A 13,033-nucleotide genomic window follows, 5' to 3' on the forward strand; every position below is an offset into this window, starting at 1 on the left:
CCGAGAGATAGCTCAGTAGAATAAGTGCTTCCCTGGCAAGCACAGCGTCCCAAATTCAATCCCCGGTACCACAAAAAAAAAAAAAAAAAAAGAGAGAGAGCCCCAAATATAAATCATATGAATGCAGAGAGACTCTAGTTGAAACTAACATGGCAGATCTGGAGACTATCTTGTCCCCTTTCCTTCCAGTGGCTTTTAGTGTTCCTCAGAGCCATCTGGAGCCCAAAATTCCATTAAGTCCCTTGAAGATCTTGACTTCAGGGAAGGCAAAGTCAGTAGGGGAACTTTCATAGCAAAGTTTAAGAGCATAACTTTTCTTTTTGGCTAGGGAGATAGCTCAGTAACATTACATACCTGCCTGACAAGTTTAAGGTCCCAAATTTGATCCCCAGTATTATAAAAACCAAACCAGGGGCCGGGGAGATAGCTCAGTAGAATAAGTGCTTGTCTGGCAAGCGCAAGGACCTGAGTTCAATCCCCGGTTCCACAACAAAAAACCCAAAACTTTTCTTTTTGGTATGTCATTTCATTTCATTTCGACAGAGGGTCTCCTGTGTAGTACAGGTTGGCCTCAAACTGGAAGGGATCTTGTCTCAGCTTCTTGAGTGCTGGGATTACAAATGTGCACCACCATGTCCAGCTAAAGAGCATAAAGCTTAAGAAATCCTTTTGGCCAGGTGTGGTGGCACGCCTGTAATCCTGGCACTCAGGAAGCTAAGGCAGGATTATTGTGAGCTTGAAACCAACGTGGGCTACAAAGTGAGCTCAAGACTATTTTGAACTACATAGTAAGACTCTGTCTCAAAAAGACAAAAAAAAGGGGCCAGGGAGATAGCTCAGCAGTCTAAGTGCCTGCCTGACAAGCACAAGGACCCAGGTTCAAGAGAGTGTTCCCCTGTACATGCATCCCCTGCCACCATGCACACCTACAATCTCAGAACTAGTGGACTGCGGAGGCTGAGACAGGAGGATCACTATGAGTCAAACTGCATCTCAAAAATATTTTGGGGGCGGGGGAGATGGCTCAGTGGAATAAGTGCTTCCCTGGCAAGCGCAAGGGCCTGACTTCAATCCCTAGTTTCACCAAAAAAAAAAAAAAAATCTTAGTAGTCTTTAAAAAAAATTAAAAAAAAAAAAAAGTCCTTTTGTATTGACTCAAGAGAGGTAAAGTTTTCTACGTTCATTTCCTGTGTGTGTATGTGGTACTAGGGAATGAACCCAGGGTCTTTACTTTGCGCTACATCCCAGCCCTTTTTATTCTTTGAGTCAGGATCTTACTAAATTGCTGTGTTGCCCAGGTTGGGCTCCAACTTGCTGTCCTCCTGCCTCAGCCTCCAGAGCACTGGGGCTATAGACCTCTGTACCTGTAAGTTCATCTCTTCAATGAAGACAATCATCCATGCTTCAGGGTCATAATGGAAATTAAATAAAATGTGTAATAGTACAGCATATGGTGCAGTTGGGGACAGCCAATAACCATGGGCAGAGAAAATGTGGGGAGAAAGAAAATTTATTGAATTCCTACTCTGGGTCAGGTGTTCTGCCAAACGTTTATCATATACTGATCTACTCTTTTTTTTCTTTTTTTAATTTTATTTGTGCGTGTGTGTGTGTGTGTGTGTGTGTGTGTGTGGCCAGCTCAGCCCACCAGGGGGTGGGGGCTGACTGGCATGTGGTGCTGGGGGACTGAACCATGGTCCCTGTGCTGTGCTAAGCTTGTTCTAAGTAGGTGCTTTAGACCACTGAGCCATCTCACCAGCCCCACTGATCTACTCTTCACAGTGCAACAAAACTGACTCTATAAAATCAACGTTCAAAGAATGGGATTGTTCTAGGTTAGGTAGGCAGCATAAGCCAAAGTATCAAAGCCAGCCCTTTGTGCAGTGAAATGAGTCTGCTGCTGCACAGGACTGCCAGGGTCCAGGCCAGCCGGGCATCATAGTCATAACCTGCCAACCATGCCCTTGCGACTCAGACAAGAAGGTACAGAGAAGCAGCCACGGCTGTGATCAGAGGGAGAGTGCGTATGTAGTATGGACAAGAACCTAGGTTTGACCCTCAGCATAGAAAACAAAGCACAAAGAGGGAACTGGAAACAGGGGCACAGGTGCTGTTTTTTCCCTACTGAAACAAGATGCTTCAGGCTCCCTCTCCAAAATGAGAGCAGCTTAAAGCCAGAGACCAACCTGTCGATGCCAAGGTGAGGTAGTAGAGAAGGGAGCCACACTGGTTGAGCAGAAAGGGCACCAGGTACTAGAAATGGGAGAAAGCCAGGTCAGTGTGATTGCTTGACTGAGCAGCACTGCCTTCCTTGAGCTTCAGGCACACATCTTTCTCTGGAGGGAGCAATAGTTATTAAGTGCCCAGGGAATCCCAAGCCTCTGTGGAGGACCCTTCTGGGGCAAAGAGAAACAGAATGAAGACCACACCGCTACCTTAAACACCTTCTCCCTCAACTCAGCTAGTTCCCAACCTTCCCACTCGATAAACCCTTGAATGCCACCGTCACCTCTCCAACAAGCCTACCCTAAGTCCCCCAATTCCAGTTTGTCCCCACTGAACTCACATAGCACTTATCTGTCCCTCCTTCCTTGCTTTTAACCCTGAGAAGTAGCTGCATCCATGTCTGGTCTTTCTCACTAGCCTCAATTAGTGGGCTTGGGATCAAAGACAGTGGTCTTTCTCTGGAAAGGCTCCGAGCACAAGAGCTACCACGTGCAATTGGAGGAATCACAATACTCAAGTATTGGGCCGAGGAGATGGCTCGGTAGAATAAGCGCTTCCCTGGCAAGGGCAAGGGTCTGAGTTCAATCCCCGGTTCCACAAAATAAAAACAAAACAATATTCAAGTGTCCAGTGTAGCCATAGATGGACAGGAGACTTATGATGAGCTAGTGAACTAGGCCCAATGGTAAGAGCTTTATGTGCCTCACCATACTTAAAATTTTTTCATTTTTTCTTTTGTCTTTTGAGACAGGGTCTCACTATGCAGTTCAAGCTGGCTTTGAACTCACTTTGTAGCCCAGGCTGGCCTCCCGAGTGCTGGGATTCCTGGAGTGGGCTACCACATCCAGCTATACTACTTACAACTGCCTTCCTCCTCCACCCCACCCCATCTTGAGACAGGGTTTCATTCTGTAGATCAGGCTGACTTTGAGCTCGCTGTCACTCAGGGTGGCCTTGAACTCTCATTGATTCTCCTGCCTCAGCCTCCTAAGTGCTGGGATGATGGACACGTTGCCACCATGCCTGGCTTTTCATAAATGCCTTACAAGAAAGTTATCACTGTGATTCTCATTTTACAGATGAAACCAAGGCTCCTAGAGGACTAGTATCTCATTCCTCCAAGAGCTTTTTATAAGTTCTGACCCAGATCTATTTGACTCCTGAGAACAAATGCTTAGCGACTATTCCTCTGAGGGAGGCTGTTCACAGACGCACCTCAGTATTCAAGAAAAGGGTCTTCATCTCCTGCAGCAACTGTCGGGCCCAATTCCGCTCCTGCACCTCTTGTAGACCAGCGGAGGCCCGCTTCAGCAGCGGCTGCGTGCCACCCCACAAGACGGCTACCAGCACCAGAGCCAGCACTTGCCCTGAATGCAGAGATGAAGATTTGGAGGGGCTGGGGAAATGGCTCAGTAGAATAAGCGCTTCCCTGGCCAGCGCAAGGGTCTCAGTTCAATCCCCGGTTCCGCCAAAAAAAAAAAAAAAAAAAAAAAAAGATTTGGGTTATCCTGATCCCCACCCCCATACGGCTGCCCATCCAGCCTCGCCCTCCTCTAGCCCAAACTAGACCGCTCTCCCACCGACGCCCTGGCTGCTCTTGGCTTATGGAGAACGACAGGCCCGCGGGGAACTGGTGAGAAAAAAATCCAGGAGCTCCGATTTTGGAGGGCGAAGAGCCACTGGGAAAAGAACTCCGGGCGGGGCGGGGCCAGCTACCCACCTAGAGACGCCGCCATGGCAACACTATCCCGGTCTACTTCCGGAAACGAGGGGGCGGGTCCTACGAGCCGGAAGTGGCCTGAAGCCTTTTCCGGTTCCACTCACGTTGCCGCTCTTCTCGCGTTACCGCCGGCATGGTGAGTTCCAGAGTTGCGAGTGATGGGGTAGGGGGTCCCGGGACCTGGCAGGGGCAGGATTCCGGACACTGACACTCCCGTCCTGTCCCCACAGAAGCCGATATTGCTGCAGGGCCATGAGCGGTCCATTACGCAGATAAAGTATAACCGCGAGGGAGACCTCCTCTTCACCGTGGCCAAAGACCCGGTGAGTGTGGGCGCGTGGGCGGGCGGGACCGACGAAGGGGGCGCGGGGAGGGCGAGTGCGTTCTGCCAGGACTGGGGGTGGGAGAAGCTAGTTTTGCCCCCTGAAGGGAAACTAAAGATGTCCCATCTTAAAAAGCTGGGAAAGACTATGGGCGAGAGCATTCTGTCCAGGAAAGGTGAGAAGTAGCTCGATTGTTGGTAGGAAGGACTAGCTAGAGAGGGAAAACAGCAGAGCGTTGTGGAAGGGAGCCAGGCACGAGAGTCGGCGTTTTCAGAGAACAGACCACTTCTAAGGCAGAGCTGACCCACGGGGCCGCAGGCTGCCACTAGAACCCAAGTTGGCGGTGTGGCCCCTAGGTAGAGCTTGTGCTTGGTGTGCTGGAGTTCTGGGGTTCAACCTCCAGCATCAAAAAGACAAGAAAAAGCCACAGAAGACTTAATGAGGGTCTGCCTAGTCTCAGATCAGTCTCCCATCCTGTCATAAGCGCACAGTCCTTCATGATACAGCCCGTTGAAGCACCAGCATATGGAGGCTGTTAACTAGTTATTAGCCTGTTAACTAGCTTGCGGTCAGACTTGCTTTGATTCCTGACTCCTGCATTCACCAGTCATGTGACTTGGAGCATGCCATTCATCCCTTTTTAGTTCCTACTTTATAAAGCCATAGGTACTTAAAGCCCCCCCCCATGAGATTTTTGTAAGGAGTGTCTGCTGCATGGGTGCCTGAGGTTAGTCACTTATATTTTAGATTCCTTAGACACAGTTTTGTGGGTACCTCATAGATGCCCTTGAAGGACTCACTGTCTTGGCCATTTTTGTTGTGACAGTGCTAGGGGTTGGCCCGACGGCCTCACACTTGCTGGGCAAGTGCCCTGTCTCTGAGGTCCCTCTCCAGCCCATGTGTGCTGGCCATTTTAAAACTATGCGGAGGGGCCGGGAGATGGCTCAGTAGAATAAGTGCTTCCCTGTCAAGCTCAAGGGCCTAGGTTCAATCCCTGGTTCCTCAAAAAAAAAAAAAAGAAAGAAAGAAAGAAAAGAAAAAAGGAAGAAGGAAAGAAAGCAAGCAAGCTGAAGTTGAGAGGGGAGAGGTACCATAGTTGAGATCATTTAATGAGATAGTGATAGTAGGCACAGGAACCCAGACTTACCTACTACCAGTGCTACTAATTTTCTGAGCTGAAGAGTAACTTGACCTTGTATTCTTCTGAAAGATTAGTCCAGGGAAGGGTTGCAAGCCTGATTCTCCCACTGCATACCTTCAGGAAGGAAGGAGAATCAAGTAGCTGATCTTTTTATCAGCTCTCCTGCCCAGTTCATGAGCAAGAAAGAGCAGAATTAGCTTGGCTAGAGATCGCAAAGGGTTCCTAGGGCAAACCGGGAGGCTGTTGCGCTTCCTAGCCTGTAAACTGTCCTGTCATTTGACTCTATAGATTGTTAATGTGTGGTACTCTGTGAATGGCGAGAGGCTAGGCACGTACATGGGCCATACTGGAGCTGTGTGGTGTGTGGACGCTGACTGTATCCTTTGTTTTTGTGCTGAGTCTGTGCTGTAGGGTCTTCCAGCTATGACAATGCTGAGTTGGAGGTTGGGAATTTGGGATGCTCTTTTGGGTCTAGAGAATAATACTACCTCGTACTTTCAGTTTCTTCACTGATTGGGGGAACATTCAGGACAAGTTCCAGTTCTAGATGAGGAATATAAAGTGCTCTGAGGGGGCCAGGGAGATGGCTCAGTAGAATAAGCGCTTGCCTGGTAAGCACAAGGGCCTGAGTCCAATCCCTGGTTCCACGCCCCAAAAAAAAAAAAAAAATGCTGGTGGGGGGGTGGCTGGGAGATGGCTCAGTAGAATAAGAGCTTCCCTGGAAAGTGCAAGGGCTGAGTTCAATCCTTGGTTCCACCAAAAATAAAATAAAATAATAAATAAGATGCTCTAAGCTTAGCAAAGCACAGGGACCACGGTTCAATCCCCCAGCACCACATGCCAGCCAGCCTGCCCCCTGGTGGGCTGAGCTGGCCACACACACACACACACACACACACACACAAATAAATAAATAAACTTTTAAAAAAGATGCTCTGAGATGAGAGAAAGGAAAGAAGGTCTTTGGGGCTGGATAGGGAGGTGATCTGGTTGACCTCCCAAAAGAATAAGGGTTCAGGGGACCGGGAGATGGTTCAGTAGAATAAGTGCTTCCCTGGCAAGCACAAGGGCCAGAGTTCAATCCCCGGTTCCGCTGAGGAGAGAGAGAGAGAGAGAGAGATCTGATGAACTTAGTTGCATTCCTTAACACTCTCCAGGGGACACCAAGCATGTCCTCACTGGCTCGGCTGACAATAGCTGTCGTCTCTGGGACTGTGAAACAGGTAAGCCTAGGCTGTTTATTAACAAAAACTTGACTACCTACAGTATAGCTGTGCAAGAAAACAGGTTTTGGGGAGTTGGAGATGAATCCAGACATGGTGCCTAGTGTAGAGAATCTGGAAGGCAGAACTGGGCAACTGCTTGCCTGGGTTAGGGATAGAAGCAGCTCAGAAAGATTTCCCAAGGCAAGTGTTATGGGGTGGAGCTTAAAGAAACAGAAAGATGTCATCTCTTTGGCACATGCTGAAATAGAGTTGAAGTGTGGAGAGTGTAATATTCTACTTCTTGGGTAGAAAACATGAGGCAGGAGAATCAGGCTAAGTAACAAGCCTTGAATGCCCAATTCAGCAGCTTGGCTTTGTTGTGTAGCATACCATGGAGGTGCCTGAGCAGGGAAGAGTAGTGGTTTTGTTACTTTTAGCAAGGTCCAGGAACGGTGGACAAGCTGGTGCTGAAGACAGAAAGCCTATGAAGCTAATCTGTTCAATAAGTATTTACTGGATTTCCAGTTCTGTAAAGTCACTGGGGTCATGCAGAGAAATCAGACCAGCTTCTGGCTATAGAGGAACAAAGTCTTGAGGGGGACAGATAGGTTACAGTCCACTTGGAACAGTGCCACATTAGTAGGAAGTCTGAGAAGGGACTGTGGGGAAGGGCTGAAAAGACTTTGAGTCAAAGTGAAGAAGAGAGTGGTGGGCTGGAGTCATTGGAGCAGGCGAAACCGAGTTGTGATGCTTGACAGGTGTCGAATCCTCCCTGTGGGGATAGTGAACCAGGGGTATCCCAGATTCTGCCTATCTCCAGGGAAGCAGCTGGCTCTCCTTAAGACCAACTCGGCTGTCCGGACCTGTGGTTTTGACTTCGGGGGCAACATCATCATGTTCTCCACGGACAAGCAGATGGGCTACCAGTGCTTTGTGAGCTTCTTTGACCTGCGGGATCCGAGCCAGATTGGTAAGGGCTGGAGCCAGGACTGGGGTTGGGGTGAAGTGTACAGCCCTGGAGACCAGGGTCTGACATCTGTCCCACACAGATAGCAATGAGCCCTACATGAAGATCCCTTGCAATGACTCCAAGATCACCAGTGCTGTGTGGGGACCCCTGGGAGAATGCATCATTGCAGGCCATGAGAGTGGAGAGCTCAACCAGTATAGTGCCAAGGTAAGCAGGGCCTGTGTCCACCAGCAAGGCTCCTTACCAAAGGGATACCTTGGTGGCTAGGAGCAGAACTTCACCACCTCCTTGGCTGTGTGTTGCAACTATGTGATGTTGGCAAGTTACATACCTTCCCTGAGCTTGTTTTGGTTTTTTTTTTTATATATAACTTTTTTTTTTTTGGTGGAACCAGGGATTGGACTCAGATCCTTGTGTTTGCCAGTCAAGCACTTATCCTACTGAGCCATCTCCCCAGCCCCCCTGAGCTTGTTTATCAATGAAATATCTCAAGAATCAAATGACATCAGATATTTAGAAAACAGTGCAAAATACTCAGGACATGTTAATAATGAGCACAGATCATTTATCTGCCACCAGAAAGCCAGCCCCTGTGCTAGGCTCCTGTGGTAGCACTCACCTGTAATCCCATCACTTGGGAGACCTTGGGTCAGGAAGCTCCCTGTGAGTTCAAGGCCAGCCTGTACTACATAACAAGGCCCTGTCTCCAAACAAAACAAAGGATCAGATATGATCCAGGGGGACACAGGTGTGCACAGAGCATGTGAATCAGATTGTGAATTGTGCCACCATTGAGGCCTCAACCAAGTATGGAAGGCGCACTGTGTCACAGTAACAAGTGCATTAACAGAGCTTCAAGCAGAAAGGGTAGAAGCAGATGGAAAAGCAGAAACTAAGGTCCAGCCAGGCTTGGTGGCACCTGCCTATAATCCCATTGCTTAGGAGGCTGAGACAGGAGGATCACAGAGTTCAAGGCTTCCTTAGACTACAAAGTGAGTTTAAGTCCCCACAACTCAAGCCACCCAAACCTGCCCTGAAGGCATTCGGAGGAAAAAAAAAAAGTGAGTTTAAGGGGCCGGGGAGATGGCTCAGTGGAATAAGCGCTTCCCTGGCAAGGGCCTGAGTTCAATCCCTGGTTCCACCAAAAAAAAAGGTAACCAGAAATCTCAAGGAAGTATGTGAATTCTTCAGGAATTCCAAAAAAATAGAGAAAAGAATTCTTAGTATGTTTCTCGGCAGACATTCTGTGGGGAAAGGTGGAACACAGGACTAAACTATAGAGGTCATTAAGTGTCAAGAGATTAGTCGATTTTCCTATAAACTGTAGTTCTTTTCTTTTCTTTTCTTTCTTTCTTTCTTTCTTTCTTTCTTTCTTTCTTTCTTTCTTTCTTTCTTTCTTTTTTCCTCCTTTCTATACCAAGGACTGAACCCAGGGCCTTTGCACTAAGCTACATCCTCAGCTCTTCCTTTTTTGAGACAGGATCTTGCTTAGTTGCTCATGATAGGCTTAAACTTGTCCTTCTGCCTCAGCTTCCTAGAATGCTGGATTTACAAGCATGCACCAACACACCCAAGAATATGGAATTTTTTAAAAAGTTGTCAATCAGATACTCTGCAGGCTACAGCTTAGAGAATGGGCCTGAACTAGCCAATAGGGCATGGGGATATAGAGAGCTAGATAGTCGGGTGATACTTAGGACTGTCCCTAGATAGTGGTGTCCCTAGAATGTAGTTACTTGGGAGGATGAAGCAGGAGGGTCGCTTGTGTCGGGGAGTTCAACACCAGTCTGGAAAACAGTCTGTCTCACAAAAGAAAATTTAAAAAGATGTTTAGAGGTGACTGATTGGATTGAAGGGGTAGGGAAGGATAAAAACCAGGTTGTTTTGGGTTTTCGAAGAATTGTGGGGGTTGGCACTCGTCAGAGTTTCACTCTCCCGGGGGCTGGTGAGATGGCTCAGTGGTCTAAAGCACCTACTTAGAACAAGCTTAGCAAAGCACAGGGACCGCGGTTCAATCCCCCAGCACCACATGCCAGCCAGCCCTGCCCTCTGTTGGGCTGAGCTGGCCACACACACACACACATAAATAAAAATAAAAAAATAATTAAAAAAAAAAAAAGAGTTTCACTCTCTCTCCTTCCTCAGTCTGGAGAGGTGTTGGTGAACGTTAAGGAGCACTCCCGGCAGATCAATGACATCCAGTTATCGAGGGACATGACCATGTTCGTCACTGCATCCAAGGACAACACAGCCAAGGTAAGCCTCGGGAGAGGGGCTGGCAGGGCTGCGCTTCCCCTCTGCACATACTCAACCTGCCTGGTTTGTCCCGTTGAGAGAAACCTTTGTATAGATTTCTCCCGTTTGCCTTTTTCCAGCTATTTGACTCTACATCGCTGGAACATCAGAAGACTTTCCGGACAGAACGTCCTGTCAACTCAGCTGCCCTTTCTCCCAACTATGACCATGTAAGAGAACCCAGTCAGGCTTCCTGCTAAGCCCTCAGAACCCTAGGATCGTGGTTCTCTAGCAGCTAGGCTACCAACACGGGTAATGGTGTTGGGCTGAGGGGAGATTCTTAGGGCAGTGACAAATCTGAGACCAGTAGCCCCAGGGAACTAAGCAGGAGATGGCTGACGTGTCTGTTCATTTGCTTTGCTGTCCTCCCCTTGTGTTGTGAGAGACTTCAAGAGCTAACAGGGTGGAGAAGAAACAGAACAGACCTGGCTGCCCTTTAGGCTTATCTGGACTTTGTTCTTCCCTTCAGGTGGTCCTGGGCGGTGGCCAGGAAGCCATGGATGTAACCACAACCTCCACCAGGATTGGCAAGTTTGAGGCCAGGTAAAGAGAACAAGAGTTCTTCCACACTACAGCCACAAGGGGCACTAATCATAATGGCACCTAGGAAGTACAGGAGTGTGACAAGTGTGTAACACAGCAGTTAGTATGGTGAAACGTGAGGCCCACACATGTCAGATTTCTATCCCAGTCTTCTCAGCTGTGTAATAGAACAGTGATACTACACCTGTGTCATGAAGTTGTGCAGATAAAAGAATGAGTTAATGTTTATTAGGGTACTATCCAGCACGTACTAAGCTCTTGATATTGATATGTTTAGGCAAGGCACATCATCTTACTTTGTTCATGTTCATTTCTCCTTATTCCAGTTCCCTCCTTGTTTGCATTTTGAGAAATGTTGCCTTTGATTATGTTTTGGAAGGAGAGAATGAGTTTATTGTATCTGTCTACCCTGTCTCTAGATTCTTCCATTTGGCCTTTGAAGAAGAGTTTGGAAGAGTCAAGGGCCATTTTGGACCTATTAATAGTGTTGCCTTCCATCCTGATGGCAAGAGGTAAGGCCCTAGTGCCAGAAGCAGCTCAGCCTGGGTGTGATCTCTGCCCCTTTCTCATGCTGGGCCTCACAGGATTGCCTTGCCCATAGCAGGCGTCTGATTAACCCCTGGCCATCTTTTTCCAGTTACAGCAGCGGTGGAGAAGATGGTTATGTCCGCATCCACTACTTTGACCCACAGTACTTCGAATTTGAGTTTGAGGCTTAAGCTGGGTTTCTGCCTAGACTAGGAAGACTGCTCGTGGAACATTTTGGACTCTTAGAAATAAATTAGTTTGTTAATAAATGGCTTCTGGGCAGACAGTTAATGGGGTCTGTCTCATCGATTTCCCTCCTCACTGACAACCTAGTAGACTGATACCAGTTGAGAACACATTTATTATGTGCCTCCCCCCCATACTTTGGACCCTCCTTGGCTGGAACTTCAGTATTCTGGGCTAGCTCAGGTTATAGCCAACCTTATCAAAGGCCTTGAGGGGCCTGTGGTTTCAGGAGGTCCTCAGCTGCACTGTTCAAGGACCTCGGGCTTACAGTGGGGGTTCAGCTGCAGTTTTTGGCTGAAAGCCTTCCATCTTTTGCCTTCTGCTGCTTCTGAAGGCTCGGGTGGGCTGGTCCAGTGCCGAAACAGGCTTGAGGAAGAGAAGGAAAACAGAAGGAAGCTGAGCAAGGAGATACTTCCCTAGGGGTGTGAGCAACACTTAACCTGGCCACAGCTGCAAGTTCTGGGGTTCCACAGAGAGCCAGATGGCCTTGGGATCGAGGGCATAGAACAGGTTTCAGACCCTTCGTTGCTGTTTTGGCTGGTTGAGTCCTGACCACAGGGGACGAGTTACAGAGACATCTGTAGAAGGGAAGGGAGCTTCCAGGTATGCCTCTAGTAGGTTTTTCTTTTCTTTCTTTCTTTTTTTTTTTTTTTTTTTTTTTTTTTGGTGGAACCAGGGATTGAACTCAGACCCTTGCACTTGCCAGAGAAGTGCTTATTCCACTGAGCCATCTCCCTGGCCCAAAAATGTGTTTTAGTAGGTTTTTCTTTTCTTTCTTTTTTTTTTTTTTTCTTTCCAGCTATGCCTCTAGGATCCAGTGATGTCATCCCTGCTTAGTAGGGTAACAGCCATTCTTGGGCTGTGATAACTTACGTTTTCTTGAAAACCCTTGCCAGTAAGATATTGTACTAGGCTGTAGAACGAAACAGGAAAAAGACCAAATCCCACTCCTTAAGGACTTCTGTGCTGGGCACGGCGATGCACACCTATCGTCCCAGCAGTTGGGAGGATGAAGCAAGATCATTGCAAGTTCAAAGGCCCACTGGGCTACATAGTGAGACCCTGTTGCAAAAACCAGAAAGCTATATGCAGTTTGGAGGGTGGTGCAGGCCTATAAGCCCAGCACTTAGGAGGCAGGAGCAGGAGAAAAGCTATTGAGCTGGGTCTCTTACGGCTTATATCTAAATGTCCCCTCAAGCCTGAAGGTGTGGCTTTTGAAAGGTGATGGGGCCATATGTGTGTGACACTGGGTTGGTCCACTGGTGGGTGTACATGATAAAGGAAGACCCACCCTGGGCTGACATTGACACCAGCCAATGAAGCTTGTAGCCTGGATGGCACAAAAAGGGGAAGAAGGAAGTTGGCTGCTTTCTGCCTGCCGTGCCATGGAGCGCTTCTCTGCTGTGCCAGCCTGCCTTGTAGCCAGCTGTCTGGACTGAAACCTCTATAACTGCAAACTAAATAAAGCTTTTTTCCTTTAACTCATGGGTCAGGTATTTTGTCTCAATGATGAGAAAGTAAGGCAGTCTCTGGAAGTTTATAGGTGTGTAAAAGGCATGTGGTGCCGGCCATGGTCTTACACGCCTGTAATCCCAGCACTCAGGAGGCTGAGGTAGGAGGGTCATTGTAAGTTCAAGATTACTCTGGGCTGCAGAGAGAGCTCAAGATCAGTCTAAATTGCATAGCAAGACCCTCTCTCAAAAAGACGTGTCATAGCTTGGATAAAGAAGGTCCCCCGGGGCTGGTGAGATGGCTCAGTGGTCTAAAGCACCTACTTAGAACAAGCTAAGATAAGCAAAGCACAGGGACCGCGGTTCAATCCCCCAGCACCACATG

At 48.1% G+C, this 13,033-nt stretch overlaps 2 protein-coding genes across 3 annotated transcripts in view; one reads left to right on the forward strand and one right to left on the reverse strand.

The window, feature by feature from the left end:
• Tmem234 (transmembrane protein 234) overlaps positions 1-3,997 on the reverse strand; it is a 9,390-nt gene extending 5,393 nt beyond the window's left edge. For both annotated transcript variants that reach the window (XM_023703057.1, XM_023703058.1), the window contains exons 1-3: positions 3,947-3,997; positions 3,442-3,593; positions 2,187-2,253 (exon numbers count right to left, since the gene is read on the reverse strand). In XM_023703057.1, coding sequence (XP_023558825.1) covers positions 2,187-2,253; positions 3,442-3,593; positions 3,947-3,962 — 235 coding nt within the window. In that variant the 5' untranslated portion in view covers positions 3,963-3,997. The remainder of the gene's footprint in view (positions 1-2,186; positions 2,254-3,441; positions 3,594-3,946) is intronic.
• Positions 3,998-4,019: 22 nt separating this feature from the next.
• Eif3i (eukaryotic translation initiation factor 3 subunit I) lies at positions 4,020-11,216 on the forward strand. The gene is made up of 11 exons (XM_004642943.3): positions 4,020-4,082; positions 4,177-4,269; positions 5,699-5,786; positions 6,568-6,633; positions 7,436-7,585; positions 7,665-7,792; positions 9,731-9,841; positions 9,961-10,050; positions 10,350-10,423; positions 10,843-10,935; positions 11,061-11,216. The coding sequence occupies exons 1-11, from the start codon at positions 4,080-4,082 to the stop codon at positions 11,140-11,142; spliced, it is 978 nt and encodes a 325-aa protein (XP_004643000.1). The 5' UTR covers positions 4,020-4,079; the 3' UTR covers positions 11,143-11,216.
• Positions 11,217-13,033: the final 1,817 nt, after the last annotated feature.

The sequence above is a fragment of the Octodon degus genome, unplaced genomic scaffold (genome assembly GCF_000260255.1).
Source record: "Octodon degus isolate 3935 unplaced genomic scaffold, OctDeg1.0 scaffold00163, whole genome shotgun sequence".
NCBI classification, from domain to species: domain Eukaryota; kingdom Metazoa; phylum Chordata; class Mammalia; order Rodentia; family Octodontidae; genus Octodon; species Octodon degus.

Bases quoted from the DNA above. Each gene is read 5' to 3' on its own strand.
- Eif3i (XM_004642943.3), top strand. The intron at 5,787-6,567 runs GTATCCTTTGTT...AACACTCTCCAG, and splicing joins GTGGTGTGTGGACGCTGACT to GGGACACCAAGCATGTCCTC. The intron at 6,634-7,435 runs GTAAGCCTAGGC...GCCTATCTCCAG, and splicing joins TCTCTGGGACTGTGAAACAG to GGAAGCAGCTGGCTCTCCTT.